Here is a 15889-nt window from a genome sequence, read left to right as displayed (position 1 = left end):
TAGTCTACGAAATTAACTAATGCAAGCTTCAAATAGAGGGTTTCCTCAAAAGATTGTTTCATACACTTATAAAGCATCTTCTTAAGAATTATTAAGGATTTGAGTTGATGAGAGAATCAAAGAGGAAAAGATCTTTTGCGCATCTTTCAGCTAAAAGCATTTTAACTACCAGGAATTACTATAATAATTAGGTACCTTGAACATTTTACCATACAAATTACTTTAGAATTTATATTGCTATTCAACAGTTGCTAATCGAATAGATTTATACCAATTGCCCAAAATAAAACTAAATGGTTTTATGCCTAATTAAATGTAACTGCAGTTGCACCTTGTCCAAAAGTCATGACAAAGCCTAATTTTAGAGTATAAAAATATGTTTTTTATCGGGCTTTCAAGAAATGTTGCAATAATTGCATAAAACGGATTGTTCAAATTCCAGTCATACAAGTTGCACAGATTTTCACTCTAGGCCTGAGACTAAAAAGCGTATTAAAGAAACCTACAAACTCAATTTCGAAATTATTAAACACAAATTTCAAACTATTATATACTTTATTACTCCCTTGTTAGTTTAAAGAACTATTTTATTTAACTTTTTTATTCTTGTAAAACATTATTTACGATTTGGTATGGTAATTACTAGTGGGTAAATGTGTTAACTGCCTTACAATAAATAACTTTAAATATATCTTAGCGGGAAATCTATAAAACAATATTCAAACTTTAAATAACTTCCAAATTTGATAGAGTATCATTAGAGACCAGTAGTTTTTACCATTCTTATTTTTATTATACAGTAATACCTTTTAAAATGTCAATTTCTAGTGGTTCCTATTTAAAAATTTGACTAATTCTCTGACTACCCCATGAGGGGGTGGGATGTGTGGTGTGTGTGTGTGTACGGCCAAATAAAAAATAATTCAAACACTCCAGAATTCACTCTTTAAAAATTGCGGTGGTTTAGAGTTTTAAACATTGAAAATGTAGATCCTTTCTAGATGGTTTATTATTCTTGTCTTAACTCAAGTTGTGATAGATAATCTTAATAAATGAATACTGGATATAAGAAATAGTTTTAGTGACTCTTTACAACCATTGGAACTGTACAAGGTGTTCAGCAAAAAGTTTAACGTAGGCATAACTCAAAATGTACATCACTTTAGGGAGTTGTTTAGCAGAGATCAATACAGTAAACCGCACTTAAAAAAGTTAATCCAGTACAAAATGGCAGCTATGCAAATTTTCTCTGTATAAGTGGCGTTTACTTACCAAATATTTTTGCTATTATAAAAAACATTATAAAATAGAATTCGAGGAAATGTTTGAATTCTTCACCACCGGTTATTTTTCAATTGGAAAGACGCACATAAACAATATTTACTGATTTTTGTAGGGCAACTGGATGGACCATTTAATATTCTTGCCTCATTCTTTGATTTGATTCATTTAACTGAGGCTTTGTTTTGAAAGACGTTGTCCTTAAGGCAACCCTAAGCAAAATATTTTAATGGAGGCAAATCTGGTGAATGTGATGGTCACTCTACAGTCCTCAGCTTACCAATTCACTGTTGTGGAAAAACTTATTTTAGTATTCTCTCACTGAATACCATAGTCAGGTGATACTCCATCGTGTTGTAACCAGATGTTCTGAAACTTTTCTCCAAACACGTTATGAAGTATTAGCACAATATCATTTTGGATCATATGTAGGTATGACGCTACATTTAAATTGCCTGCTATAAATACATAACCTACCAATCGGGTACCCATATCGCCAATACAGATGTTTTATCATGTGCTAGTATGTGTGTGTGTGTGTGTGTGTGTGTGTGTGTGTGTGTGTGTGTGTGTGTGTGTGTGTGTGTGTGTGTGAGCGCGCGCGCGTGTTTATAGAGAAACTTAGATGTTACGGGGAGGACTGGATTGGACCGCGTTAGCATTACATCAATCCAGTTCGTGATGTGTCTCACGACGCCTGCTCCTGATTGCTGGCCTCTTTCTAAGTCTTTTCTTTCAAAAGGTGCTGTGCGTAGGCTGCAACACCTGACCAGTTTTCCTCTTTTTCGATCATATAGGTCACCAGGCTTGACGGGGAGAGCCTAGTGCCTATGATTTCTTCGGTGCTGCTTCTGTAGTCCTTCCACCAAACACACTTGAAGAACGTATGTTCGGAATCGTCAATTTTGTCGGGGCAGTATTTGCACATCGACGTTCGGTGCAGATCCATCTTAAAAAGATAGGTTTTAAACTGTCCGTGTCCCGTCAATAACTGGGTAAGGAAAAGTCCGTATCCCCGTGCTTCTGGGAGAGCCAGACGCTGATGTCTGGAATCAGGCGCCACGTCCATCTGCCGTCTCTCTCGTTGTCCATCGGTTCTGCCACTCCTGAAGCGTTTCCTTCTTTATTTTTGTTCTTGCCTCATTGGAGTTGTCACCCTTCCTTTTGGCGTCATAAAGTATCACCCTTTCGAACGCAAGTAAGTCGATAGATGCATCTCCCGCTGTGACCAATACGGCCGCTTCGGAAACCGTGTGGTTGGCGCAGGCTACCCTAAGAGCGCACCACCGCTGCACCGTTGCTATCGGTGGAATGTTTCCATGAGGACTCGTCGCTTTTTAGTTCGCGGTCCTACAGTATTTGTCATAATTCTGGCTAATCTGGATACTGTCTTATTGGCTTTAGTGCATGCGTTTCGAAGGTGTTCGCAGACAGATAGTTTCTCGTCGATCACTACTCCCGAGTAACACAGTGTCCTTGTAGACATCAATTTTTTCTCGCCCGTATCGACGACGAAAGGTTTTGGGAACCACTTTTGTCGAGTCAGGACGAGCGTCTTCTGTTTAGCGGGTTTTAGGTGGTGTTTTTTAAGCCAAATTTCGACGGCGTCAATGGTCTCTCGAACTAGTAGTTCTGCCTCCTCGGCACTGTCTACTATTATCGTAGCCGCGACGTCATCCGCAAAGCTTGTGAGTTCCATTTATTTCGGCAACGGGATTTCCAGGAGCTAGTTGTAGTCCGCGTTCTATAGATCGGGCCCCATAATTGAACCCTGTGGTACGCCAGCTGTTATGTCTTGCTCTTGTGGGCCTTCCGTCGTTTCCGCTATCAGCATTCGTTCGTCGAAGTAGTCGTCTACTATAGCCAAGTTTTCTGGCTTGGTCTTAAATTTGTGTTCCAAAGCGTCCAAATGTTTGTGTGTCAACAGGGTATACAAACAACTGAACTCAAATATTAAAAGAATAGTTTAATATTTTGTTATAGGTCTAATAAATAATTTTATGCACCTATTGCTAAATCGATGACTTTAGAAGTCTCTAAAGAAAATGGTATTACACTCACAATACTTCATTTGAACTCTCAAAGCAAAGTGCAAAAACTGATGCGGGAAAAAGTCCAAAGAGAAAGCGATAGTTGTATATTTTCAGTGGGTAAAGTCTCATTTACCAGTTCCATATTGTGTATTTAGGCATGCCAAAACATAATTCACCCCTCCTTAATTAAAAAATGATAAAATTCTATATTTTATGAGTGAATATAATATTTGTTTTTGTTAATATATTAGGCTGCTAAAGAGAAATAGCGTTTCGTAGAAGATTTTGCAATTCTTCGTTTGCTTAATTGCTCAACATTTAAATAAGGATGCCAATGATTGCGATCTAAATAATGAATCAGGAATTATAACTCACTAGTGTAAGTAAATAAATTAAAAATCAAATGATCTTGGATTCAAATTTTCTAAATGCTAATCATAAGATTTTTTTACTTTGAATTTGGATTTTAGATTGTTATTCACCTTCAATGACTAAACCTTTATTATTGTTCACGAATTTCGACTCATTGAAAGAACTACTATAAAAGAATTGATTTCTGAATCATTTACATACATATTATTGGCAGTGAAATGGTATTTTACGTTTTTCTGTTGGAAAACTTGTTGTTTGAGTTCATTGATTTTCGATTCAGAGTACTAGGGGTTCGTGAGAAAAGAGTGCTAGAAAGAATTTTAATGACTTACTATGTGAAAATTTAAAGAAACTTACTAATGTTTTTATTAAATATGACATAAAAATAAAGTTTTTATGAATAAGAGTTGTTACATTTTGTATCCGACAATGTAATGTTAATAGAAGTGAACGTTTTGTTTCAGTGATCAGTGTGAATGTTTGTAAACAGGTCCTAAGGTTATAGACTTTTATACACTAAGCTATTGTACTGGAAATTAGACAGAAATGTGTTATTATGACAACAAAGTGCTCGAGAATATTGCAGCTAGTAACCTACAGGACTATTTATTTTGTATGAATTATATATTGATTATATACGTCTAAAATACGTATGAACTGCGATTCTGAATTTCCTAAACTCTCATCAATGTATTGTCATGTCACAAATTTATAGAATCTTCTAAAGGAATTGTATTTCATCCGTAACAAATGTGTAGTCGATTTCAATTTATTAGTTACAGCATTCAAGTTAGATAACACCTGAGGATCATGGTTTCTAGACTTTCACTATTAATATTATTAAATGCATTATTATTTAAATTTTGTTCTGGTTATTTGTTAGTATTGAATGCCAAAGATTCTCCTGGATTGGTGATATTTGATGCTGGGATCATCACAAAACCAGGACAACCACCCAGAAAATATGTCATGAACTTTCATCGTACTGCTTCCTTTGTAAAACATTTATTACATGTAGATCATTATACAGGTAGTGTTGTTTTAAAACGCTGGTTAGATTGTGATGGTGTTAGATATCCCCACATTTTTACTGTGTATGTAGATTCTTTATCAAATAGTACTCTGAATTATATTTCATTTCCTCTTCGAGTGTTGATCCAGAGCTGTGGAGATAATGACTTTGAAGGTGAGATTTTTATATAGGTCCTAATCTTAATATGAAAACACTGTGTTTTATATTTAATTATTTAATGTTGGAATAGTAGTCAATGATTGTATTAATATCAACATAAGCTTTGTCTGCATGTTCTGTACCAATAACCATTTTATACCATCTTAGAAACTGATATAGAAGGGACATCTGGTCAGTGTGAAATTAACGGCCGGAGAGGCAAAAGAGGAGTTTCTTGTTATTTATCTATTGCTATTGTTCTACTTAACAAAACAATAATAGGCCTATAACATTGCAAGGAGTGACAGTGATAAATAACGAAGTTATAGAACATTATAACTGGATCTACTTTTCTTGCACAGAGTAATATTTCTTTGTTCTATATCTGTACTCAGGCATGAAATGAAAATGAAATGAAAAATGTCTTTATTGAATACAACGTAAAACATATTCAATTGGCCAGGTTAGGACTATTAAGTCCTCTCTTACACCTAACCATAAATTAATAAACTCTACTATTACTGTAAAACAAGAGCCGCAATACAGTTTCAAAAATTATAATCTCTATTTATATAAAGTAATAAAGTGAAATAAAGGTTCTCTATGAAACTAAAAATAAATAAATAGAATAAAACTTAGGCCTACAAGGAAATTAACACACATTCATACAAAGCCATCGTCCCATACCCTATGCTACGATATCGTCAACCCGACGAGGCCCAAAACAGATGGTCCCTTAGCACCCCCCGAAACCGTTCCCGACTACGAATACCTCTGATATGATCCGGGAGATTATTCCAGAGGCGACAAGCAGAGACTGTGAATGATTTACTGGCATCACGTGGCTGTGAAACAACCTTGTATTGGTTGCTGCTGATGTGAGCTGTTGTGCCATCTTTGGATGTATAAAATAACGAACGATACTGCTGAAATCAAAGAAATTTTATCCAGATAAAAGATGTTCTTGTTAATTATATCTTCTGAGAATTAAATTTAATATCGGTCTGGCACAAGTGACTCCAGTCATCAGCACCGGGTACAGCAGCACATCTGATGCCACCCCACACTGATGGTGACATACAAAAAACACCCCTTAAGGGACTAATTACTAATAGGTAAAATTCTAGAGGGTCTGGTTATGAATGCTGATTATTACTACTAGTTAGGAAATACAATTTGCCAAAGCAAACAAATATTGTAAATTCGCTTAATTATAACTTCCTTCTATTTTGCAAGAAAAGTAGTTCCACTATTAATGTTTATTTATTTATTTACCAACAGCAATACACCTATTTACACTTTACAACAAGTTACTGGGACATGTTAAGAAGAAAAAAAAAAACGGTACTTTGGGATTATACCGACCACACCCAGACATGAATCGTTATTTCACATTTCGTTTCTACTGATTACTAGATTAGCGTAGAACAATATTTCGTCAATATAAAACAGGAATTGTCTTATCGCAAACCCCTCCCCATCCTCAGACAGAGGTCAAAGTCGAGCGTCTAGTAGATAACGTGATTGCAGAGTCTCGCCGCCCGTTCAGCTGGTGCATCGCTTTGTTGTACTTCCGTGTTTTACCTCTACATTTCTCCAAACACAAAAATTCAACAAAAACAAACATTTACCAAACTAAACTCTTTATTTAAAAAACACTCAAAACTTGTTTTTATTCTTGATCACATTCCGCCACCCAAAATGCGAGTGCCTCCGGCCGGAAGGTGCTGCCGAAGCCCGCGCTGATGTCGACGAAAGAAAAACATCCCTCGAGATAGTACCTATCAGTAAAATATCAAATTCTAGAGGGGCTAATCAGAAATATAAATTGAATTGTAATGGAAAGGTAATTATGTACCGTGCAAATCACGTGATGCCGCGCGGCCTGCCGTAATCAGGATTCTCGAGAAAGATAAGATAACAGCGACAACAATACCGATCACAATACCTGGAAATGCTTGTAAGTTTGTAATTTTGTAATTGAAGAGTTGTTTTTTCGTTCTATCATGTTTGTTTCTATAAATTTCTATTTTTGTGTTCTTCATACTGGTGTGGTCGGTATAATCCCAAAGTACCAAAAAAACAGCAAAAAACTTAACGAGTAAACAAACAATTGGATATAACAATAGCTATGCTACAAGTTGCTTAACTGTCAATGCAATGCCTTACAACTAAATCTGACATTGAATACTTAAATACTTACTCAATGAAGATATCTGACAACTCTGCTACAAATGCTAATAATAATAAATAATGAATGTTCTAAAATTCATTATTTGTCATTTTTATCCCATGCAACTGTGTATTGTTCTGTTCAGGAGAACGATTTTAATAAGTTAAAAATGTTGGTAAATCTTAAGCTCAGCGACTACCGCTCCGATCGCCGTAATTTTTTGCATTCTAACACAGGTTAACGTAACTTCACCGAAAAAAATAGTCCCGATTATCGCCGTAGCCATTTACTCCCCCCCCCAAAAAAAAATTTTTGGAAAAAATAAAATTAAAAAAACCTGGCTGACAGTGCATTTATTCGTTTTTTTGGTGTTATTAGTTCGTAGGGCACGTAATTTCACCGAAAAAAGTAGTCCCGATTATCGCCGTAGCCGTTTACTCCCCCCCCAAAAAAATTTTTGAAAAAATAAAATTTGAAAAACCTGACTGACAATGCATTTATTTGTTTTTTTTTTGGTGTTATTAGTTCGTAGGGTAGTAGTCCATGTACTAATTCTAGTATAAACTCGTCTTATCTTATCAGTAATAAACGCGCGCCGCTTATCTTTTGCCTGTAATGAAACCTGCGTTAGTTCTGTCTGAGTGTTGTGCGTGTAAGCAGTCATGCGTGATCTGGGCTTGGACTTTGCAAGCTCGAGTTATTTTTCTTTCTAAAAGAGCAAGCAGCGCGAAGCGCTGCGCAGCGGGCAAGCATCGCGTGATCTGAATTTTGAATAGGCAAGCTAGGGTCTTTTTAGCGTGTGACAAGAACCATCGCAAGCCATGTCAATAACTTCAATAATTATTCCTTGTCCATGTGGGTTTGTTTGTGTACGTCTGGGGGTCAATCGAAGCCGTCTTATAGGTCACGTGACCCGTCCGGCCAATCGGAAACCTTCCTGTTTGTCACGTGGCTACTGTCAATTCATCAAAACGTCCATGGTCGGCCATTGTTTTTAGTTTGATAGTCGAAAATCTTGTTATTTATGTGTTTTGTATTGCCAACATTGTACTGCCGTAAAACTGGTTTTTATATGTTAGCGATAATCGGGACTATTTTTTTCGGTGAAATTACGTTAACCTGTGTTAGTACGAAAAACCTTACGGCGATCGGAGCGGTAGTCGCTGATCTTAATAATTACCAAAATGTTAATAGACCTACAGTAACATGAAACTCGTTATCGATGTGGTTAAAAGTGAATTTGAAAATAATGCAAACAAATATATCCAAACTTTTTACAAGCGAATAAATAGTGTAAAAATAAGTGTAATAAATATTCAGAACTAACGTAACCATAACTTCTTATTTTCGTATGTATGTACAATATACTTACCAACCACCTGGTAACGAAATCACCGATCACATAAAAATATCTTTTCTTTATTTAAAAATACCACATTATTACACAATGAACTCATACTGTCACTCTTAAAAAACACATTGACCAATTAAAAAGAGTATATTAATTTTATATAATTTTAATTGCTCACGTAATACACACTCATAACTTTAAAAATTATTTGACAGTATTAAAGTTAATGTGCTGCGGTAGAGTAATGAATGTCATTGGTAGTTGTCCATGAAGCAGTGAAAGCTACTACATGGGACAGTTGATAGTGGTGTACTAAGCTGTTCTGACCACAGAACACTCAGATAAGCTATTTGGCGCATGTAATGTTGAAAATCATACGTGACAAGAAGCACAGTACACAAATATTACCACAAAATGATATTTCTATTTCAATTATTAAAAAACATAGTTATTTGTGATTTGCACTCCCTAACACCATACGTATATATTTTTGTTCAGGACGAGTTGAATATGTTAATAACATTAATATTTTGATTGGTCACTCTCTAGCTGTTATCTTCACTGATACTGGGACTTTATAATACCTAGTGTTTTACCCTCAGACTGAACTGAACCTTCAAAAAGATATTTTTAAACAAACCTGGGGTCTGAAACTCCTATATCATCTTAGGCTTTCACTTTATAATATTACTGTCTAATTGTATTAGCCTGGAATGTTTGGTTGCACTATAATAAGCAGCTATCATGAAAATTAAATCAATGAATAATTTAATTCATTATAAATACCTAACCAACGAATAGAAAACATTCTTATTATAGTTATTTACAATTAATTATGCATATTGACAACTTTTTAAGTGAATAATATAGGACAACTGTGTAAAATTTAGGTTGCATTTATGGTAAGCAGCCACCACTACAATCGAATCATCGTAGGTCATTTGTATTTATAGAATTACTCAAATACCATGTAGATGGGTCCGTCCTATTGACCTCTAAAGTTGTAAAAATTCTCATGAGAAATCTTTGCAGCAAACACATGTTACTAATTGATAGATTCTGTTGATTGTAATTAGTGTTCAATATAAACCGAGTCCTGTACTCAATATTTAAATACATCGATACATAATGGTATCAAGATATAAAAATAAAATGTTCATTGTTAAGCATATCATTTAATTGCAGCTTGACAGATTTGCTATGTTTCGTTTTTAAATGTTGGCAATAAAAATAGGTAATTAGGTGTTTGTAAAATAGATTTACAAAAGTTTTAAGTAGCCTATATATTGAAGTATTCCAGAGTACCCACTGAAACGAGAAATTTATAGCATGTGGAGAGTAGAAGTGTACTGCAAACAACAATGGCAATAATATTATCTAACTTTTACCATAGATCACACCAGTAACAAATTCAAACCAATGTATTCTATTCTGAATTTTAACTTTGCTATAAAATTCAATTTCCTATATTTTTTTTAAAGTATTATTTTTTCCTGATCAGGCCCTGTAGAATTTTGATATTTTATTAATAGGTACTATATATCAAGAGATATTTTTGTTATAGTTTGTTGCCATTAGTGCTGGGCAGCACCTATTGTACCTTACTCTAATGGGCAGTGGCATTAGTGTCAAAATCGTTAATGTTGAATCGTTATCTATTATCTTTCAGCACGGAATACTTACAATAGCTGAAAGAAGAACAAGAGAGATGAGTAATAACATAACTTAAAGGAGCCATTTCCTCCATGACTATAATGTGAGGAAACAAGTTAGCACACTGAATGACATAAAAATACAAAAATTAGTTTGAAGATATTTTAAATAATTATTAATGGGAAACTAACTTTAAATCTCTTTAACACTGTAGTTAATGGCAGTTTTTTTGTTTATGAAAAAGTTTTCATACAATGGAGTTTAATAAAATAAACATAAAATTTTTTCAGTATTAAAAACGATAAAATTAATAGAAGATATAAAAATAATATGGTTTAGAAAAACATGCAAAATACAAACTAAACTTGTCCACTGATCTGATAGTTTATTAAATCAGTATTTTCACTTAATTTTGAGGATAAGGGTACTCTAAAAGTGAAATACACGAAACTTAATTTTGAGGATAAGGGTGCTCTAAAAGTGAAATACACGAAAAAAATGGCACCAACTTCCAAGGAATTGTGGGTGACAAATGCAGGGTTGAAATATTTCTGAATATATTTTGTAGAATAAAATCTACACTGTGCAATAATTTAAATGTTTTTTTAGACGTTGGTGACTCCACAACACAAGTGAGAGTGGCTGAAGCCAAAAAGTGGCCCAGTGAAACTGTTGCCTCATTCGCAGTACATGGAGAAAGGTATGTTAAAATAAACCTATATGTTGTAATCTATCAGTTAGTGTTTTATATACCAAAATTATGAGTCTACCAATTATAAACTGAACTGTGTGTTTTCTTGTTTCTACGTATCTATTTAAGCTACCTAACTGTTTTTTGTTAGGGATTTATAGTTAAATTTGAGTCCAGGAAGAAATTGTTAAATTATTTGAGCACAAAGAATAGTTTATGCATTGCTATGTAAGTTTTTAAAGCAGTGTTTATATGTAAGAGGATACATTTTTTGCATGAACCACAGTACAATTGATCAGAGCTCACTTCTGAAAGTGTGTAAATACACTATTGATTATATATAGGCCTAGTACTGTTGACTATATTAACAAGCCGTGAGCAACAAACGTGTTAAAACAGCTGATGCTTTACAACTTAAAAAAATGTTTGATATATATATATATATATATGTAATAGGAAGCAGGATTTTTCCGGACATTTGCCATCGTTCAGTGAAACAAAAAATCACTATGTTTCGAGATGTGCAATCTGATCTCTTCTTCAGGTAAATAACTAACCTAATACATAATTACAAACTAGGTTAAAATAAACAAATCATAACAAAGCTTTGTGACACGCCTAAGTCAGGAATCACAACCACCATGTTGTGTGTCAATTTCACTAACTCTAAAACATGCACTTAATAAAAAAAAACTACACAACACTAATCATTAAAACTGAACTACAGAATACAGGTCGTAATACGTCTGCATTCGTCTACCAACCACCTATAGTCGTCTACCAGAGGCCAATAGCGAATGGCAATCATCACGGCAGACAAAAACAAGATGGCGGAAATAAAAAGGAATGGGCCTTTATTATTATTATTATTATAATTATTGGTTCATACTAGATGAACTTCTTAAAACCATATTGTGATGCCGCATTGGTTTATTACAGATATCTGATCCGTTTGATACTTTTGGTTTTCTTTTTAGTTCATTTTTTAGAATTGGCAACCAAAGCGGCCTAATTTTGACTGATGGTTGACTGATTGGTTGGTCTGCCAATTTAATGTATGTTGTATCTATTAATTTCCTTTTGAAGAAATGTGGTTCCCGATGTATTATGTTGGCTTTAGTCCACTTCATATGTCTTCGGACCAACAATGGTGTGCAATTTTTGACTTTTCTGTGAGACCCTTTCTCGTGTTTTCTTTGTGCTCTTTTATACTTACGTTTAATGGTCTTTTTGTCTCGCCTACGTATTCCCTATTGCAACTACATTTTATACTGTAAACACAGTTTTTGGAATACTGTGGCATTTTTTGGTTTTGTTTTACAAGACTTTGTCTAAGAGTATTGTGTGTTTTAAATGCGGTTACTGGCATGGCAAGTTTAGTTCTATCCTTTAATGTTTGGTCTTCTTTGAGCCGTGATTCAATAATTCCGAGAGTTTCTGGAACTGGTACATTTGTATATAGACTTTCAACGTCAAAACTTACTAGTTACTAGTGGTCCAAAGACCATCATATTAATTGGGATCAAGCCAACATAATAAATCGGGAACCACGTTTCTTCAAAAGGAAATTAAAAGTGGCAATAGAATAGATATTTTAAGTTATAGGTACAATAAAGGCATACTTAAATATATGAATAAATAGTATTAACAGCAACTAATTTTAAAATTTTTGAAAAGTAAATTAATATTGTAGTAACAGTCATAATTGTGTTGTTTTTTAATGTATACATAATTTATATAAATAATTTGTGAAGCATTCTGCTAGGTTGTTATTATTATTGTCAGTATTTATGAGAATTAAAATTGTGGGGTTATGTATATGTGGAATTATACTTTTGCTTTATAATTATATTATATGTTTACTAAGATGTTTTGTTGTAGAGAGGACATAGACTTGTTCCCTCGCCCAGTACGGGAGGTATGTGTGCGAAAAAGTCAACTGATAACAAATGTGGCTGAGTTACTGTTGCCTTTGACTATATCTCGAAGCTGCAGAGTGCGCTATATACAGCCTGACGATCCCAGATTCCTTGTAGAGATGCAAGGTGGAGACTTGGTTGCCGGAGAAAATTTCTGTATTCCTACAGACCCACCTTGGTTGGTGCAGCTCACAGTTGACTATTTATGTGAGAAAACCCGTGCACTTCTTTCTCCTGCGAGCCACACTATAAAGGTTTGTCAGTCAATTCAGTTAGAATAAAATTTAACAGTATTTAGACATATCAAGATTAATGCCATATGCATATATACACACATATACATACACTGTATGTGCAATGTATATAGTTTTTTAGAATGGTGTTTGGAACAGTTCAAAAAGATGTGTGAACATTTTCTATTTCTTGATTAAAATGAAATCTTTAAATCTCATTTTCCATAACAGTTACAGCTACATCCCCAGCTACAGCATAAATTTTATGATTTTAGGGAACACCAGGTAGTCCAATTTTATTATTATTATTTTAGTATATTTTAATAAAATAGTAAATACAACTTATATTATAATTCTTTATAATTAATGTATCAACATCAATTCCTCTTGTACTCCGATATGATGTGAAGTGTAGTTGTAGAAAGAAGGAAACATAAATCAAATGTTGGGAATGGAAAAATATGTTTTGGTTCTATCATTAAACTATAGTAAGAAGTTGGTTATCAGTAATACCCAAAACTTTGGATTCCTTACGTTCCTTACGTAGGAAATTATGGTTAGGTGAGTTTTATTTAGATGTTAGAAATATTTTTTTAGGTTTCTCGGGCATTCGTGATCAGAACTTTGTAGAATTTTGATCTGTTACTAATAGGTACTAGTATATCAAGGTATATATTTTTTTGTTGCCATCAGCGCTGGGCACACCTAAGGTGCCTTACTCTGATGGGCAGTGGCATTGATGTCAGTCCGCTCAATTACTATTTTCTTTTTCGAGAATTATATTTCATTTCTAAGGATTTCATCACTCACTGTGTTTTCTGTTGCTTTTATACTCACTTTTTAAGTATTTTTCATATGAAACATAGGTTTAAAAAGTCCTTAGAATACAAAAAGCCTGACAAATATGTCAAATTTATTTCATTTATAACAGATTTGAAAACACCCCATTCAAAAACTTTTCTCATGTAACATTTGTTTAAATTTTATTATTATTACTTATGTACAAATCACTACGATGTAGCTAGGAGAGTTAGCCCCAGAGAAGAAAGATATTGACATCCCTTCTATTGATAATAAACTTCAATTCTGTCTCGCTAATATTTTTGTTTCAACATTTGTTTTACCATGATATAGATTTACTTCCAATTTTCAACCATCAATAAATACACTGTAAAGAATATTAATTAGCTTTTAATAAATTAGACTTGTAAAATGTTTTTTCGTGTCTGACTTAGTGAGTAATTTATAAAAATAAATGTACAAGAATAGACTAATTAACAACAATCGAGTCTTGATTATTTAAGGTAATTGTAATACAATTAAAAACCTGAAGTAAAAAATTGAACTAAGTAGTTCAATTGAAAGATTTTAAGTAGCCTACAGCTTTAGTTTGGGGTGTGGTAATCTTTGGATAATACCTACAAAATGTGAGTCAGTGATCGTAATTGAAAAAGCAATGGAGGAAAGGGATGATGTTCTATGAATGCAATATAATCAACTATAATTTTTTCATACATTATTTAATACTTTGGTAGTATTTTTATTCCATTTAAAAATACACAGAATCTTGTACCATTGGGGCTCGAATTACCGTGTTTTTATTGTTTGTCAACATGTATAACTTGTATTTCTAACAATAGAGGTGAAGATAATTTTGTAGTTAATAATAATAAAATAAAGCTCTTTATCACAATGGCACTCATACAGGTTAATATTATTACAGGTGTAGATTTCATTAATATTACTTAAATTATCGTGTTGATTTAATTCCTTACTCGTTTTAATATGGTACTGATGAAACAAACGTGAAAGAAGTTATACAATATCTTGTGACGCAGGTGTACTTTGTACACCGGCGGGAGTCTGATGGCTCACGTGTGCGGAGAGACCTGCAGAGTAAAGCTCCTGTGTTCGAGAAGGTGTTATACACTGCAACTGTAGCTGAGGAACAGCCAGCGGGGTTGTCAGTGTGCACAGTGTCTGCACGGGACCCGGCCGGGGGTCCTCTCTCCTATGCAATGGTGTCACTACTGGATGCCAGGTCTCAAGGCATGTTCACCATTGACCCCAAGTCCGGAATCGTCTCAACCTTAACCAGCCTGGACAGGTGAGTGGTAAATACCTGTGACACCTTGTCACGACTTATATACGATTGTGGCTTAGAATATATAGATTATGACATTCCAGGAGGTTTACTAAGTATTAAATTGATCCCTCCCCAAAAACATCTATATGATAAACATTAATTTTTCAGCATTGATTTTGTGTGAAATTGTTTTTATCCCTGAAAAACTAATTATGACTTATTAAAAATTCTAAATATTTTAGTTTGTGTTAATGTATCTTACTATTTATAATGATGTTACGTATCTAGGAAGAAATACTGTATGATTTATCTGCCCATAAAAGGCTGAAAAAACATTTAAATCTATTCCCAGCTAATTGCCTACAGTCTTGATCTGCTTTATTCTGCAAAAACTTCTTATGACGTAATCTATTCGCATTAATGCTGTCGGTGTTCATCATATGGTCTTTTGCGTTGTGTTGCTACCTTGGAATAATGAAACGTTCTGTGCTACTTTATTGATAATATGGCATTTATTTCTTCAAGCCCAACTGTATATCAGTATACTTCTACTGTGGACAGGAAGAATTACACTTATGATCTCAATCTGCAACATACATCTACACATAACAGCTTTAAAATTAATTAGCATTTTAGATGATTGACATTTGGTTAATTCATGTTCAGTTACCACAATAACTCTGTTTTGTAGAGAATTGATGGACGTCCATTACTTCCGAGTGACAGCATCGGACAAGTCTTTCCCACCGCATAGTGCTACCACCACGCTGCAGGTACATGTCCAAGACACCAACGACCACGCTCCTGTGTTTGAGGCTGAGAGTGGGGAGTATCAGGCAACCGTACGGGAGAGTGTGCCAATAGGTTCCACTGTCACCACTGTACGAGCTACCGATAAAGATATGGGCCACAATGCTGAGGTAAGT

At 34.2% G+C, this 15889-nt stretch overlaps 2 protein-coding genes across 2 annotated transcripts in view; one reads left to right on the top strand and one right to left on the bottom strand.

Moving 5' to 3' along the window:
- Positions 1 to 2002: 2002 nt before the first annotated feature.
- LOC124368023 lies at positions 2003 to 2350 on the bottom strand. Its single transcript, XM_046825326.1, has one exon. It carries the CDS (start codon positions 2348 to 2350, stop codon positions 2003 to 2005), a length of 348 nt encoding a protein of 115 aa, XP_046681282.1.
- A 1616-nt stretch (positions 2351 to 3966) lies between these two features.
- Positions 3967 to 15889, top strand: part of LOC124365573 (protocadherin-like wing polarity protein stan) — a 112749-nt gene continuing 100826 nt past the window's right edge. Inside the window, exons 1-5 of the mRNA XM_046821569.1 lie at positions 3967 to 4872; positions 10644 to 10734; positions 12607 to 12898; positions 14716 to 14984; positions 15655 to 15883. Coding sequence (XP_046677525.1) covers positions 4497 to 4872; positions 10644 to 10734; positions 12607 to 12898; positions 14716 to 14984; positions 15655 to 15883 — 1257 coding nt within the window. The 5' untranslated portion in view covers positions 3967 to 4496. The remainder of the gene's footprint in view (positions 4873 to 10643; positions 10735 to 12606; positions 12899 to 14715; positions 14985 to 15654; positions 15884 to 15889) is intronic.

The sequence above is a fragment of the Homalodisca vitripennis genome, chromosome 1, assembly GCF_021130785.1.
Source record: "Homalodisca vitripennis isolate AUS2020 chromosome 1, UT_GWSS_2.1, whole genome shotgun sequence".
Taxonomy (NCBI): Eukaryota; Metazoa; Arthropoda; class Insecta; order Hemiptera; family Cicadellidae; genus Homalodisca; species Homalodisca vitripennis.
Note: the sequence above shows the minus strand (reverse complement) of the source record. Positions and strands in the feature narration are given on the sequence as shown.

Bases quoted from the DNA above. Each gene is read 5' to 3' on its own strand.
- LOC124368023 (XM_046825326.1), bottom strand. From the start codon at position 2,350: ATGGACGTGGCGCCTGATTCCAGACATCAGCGTCTGGCTCTCCCAGAA.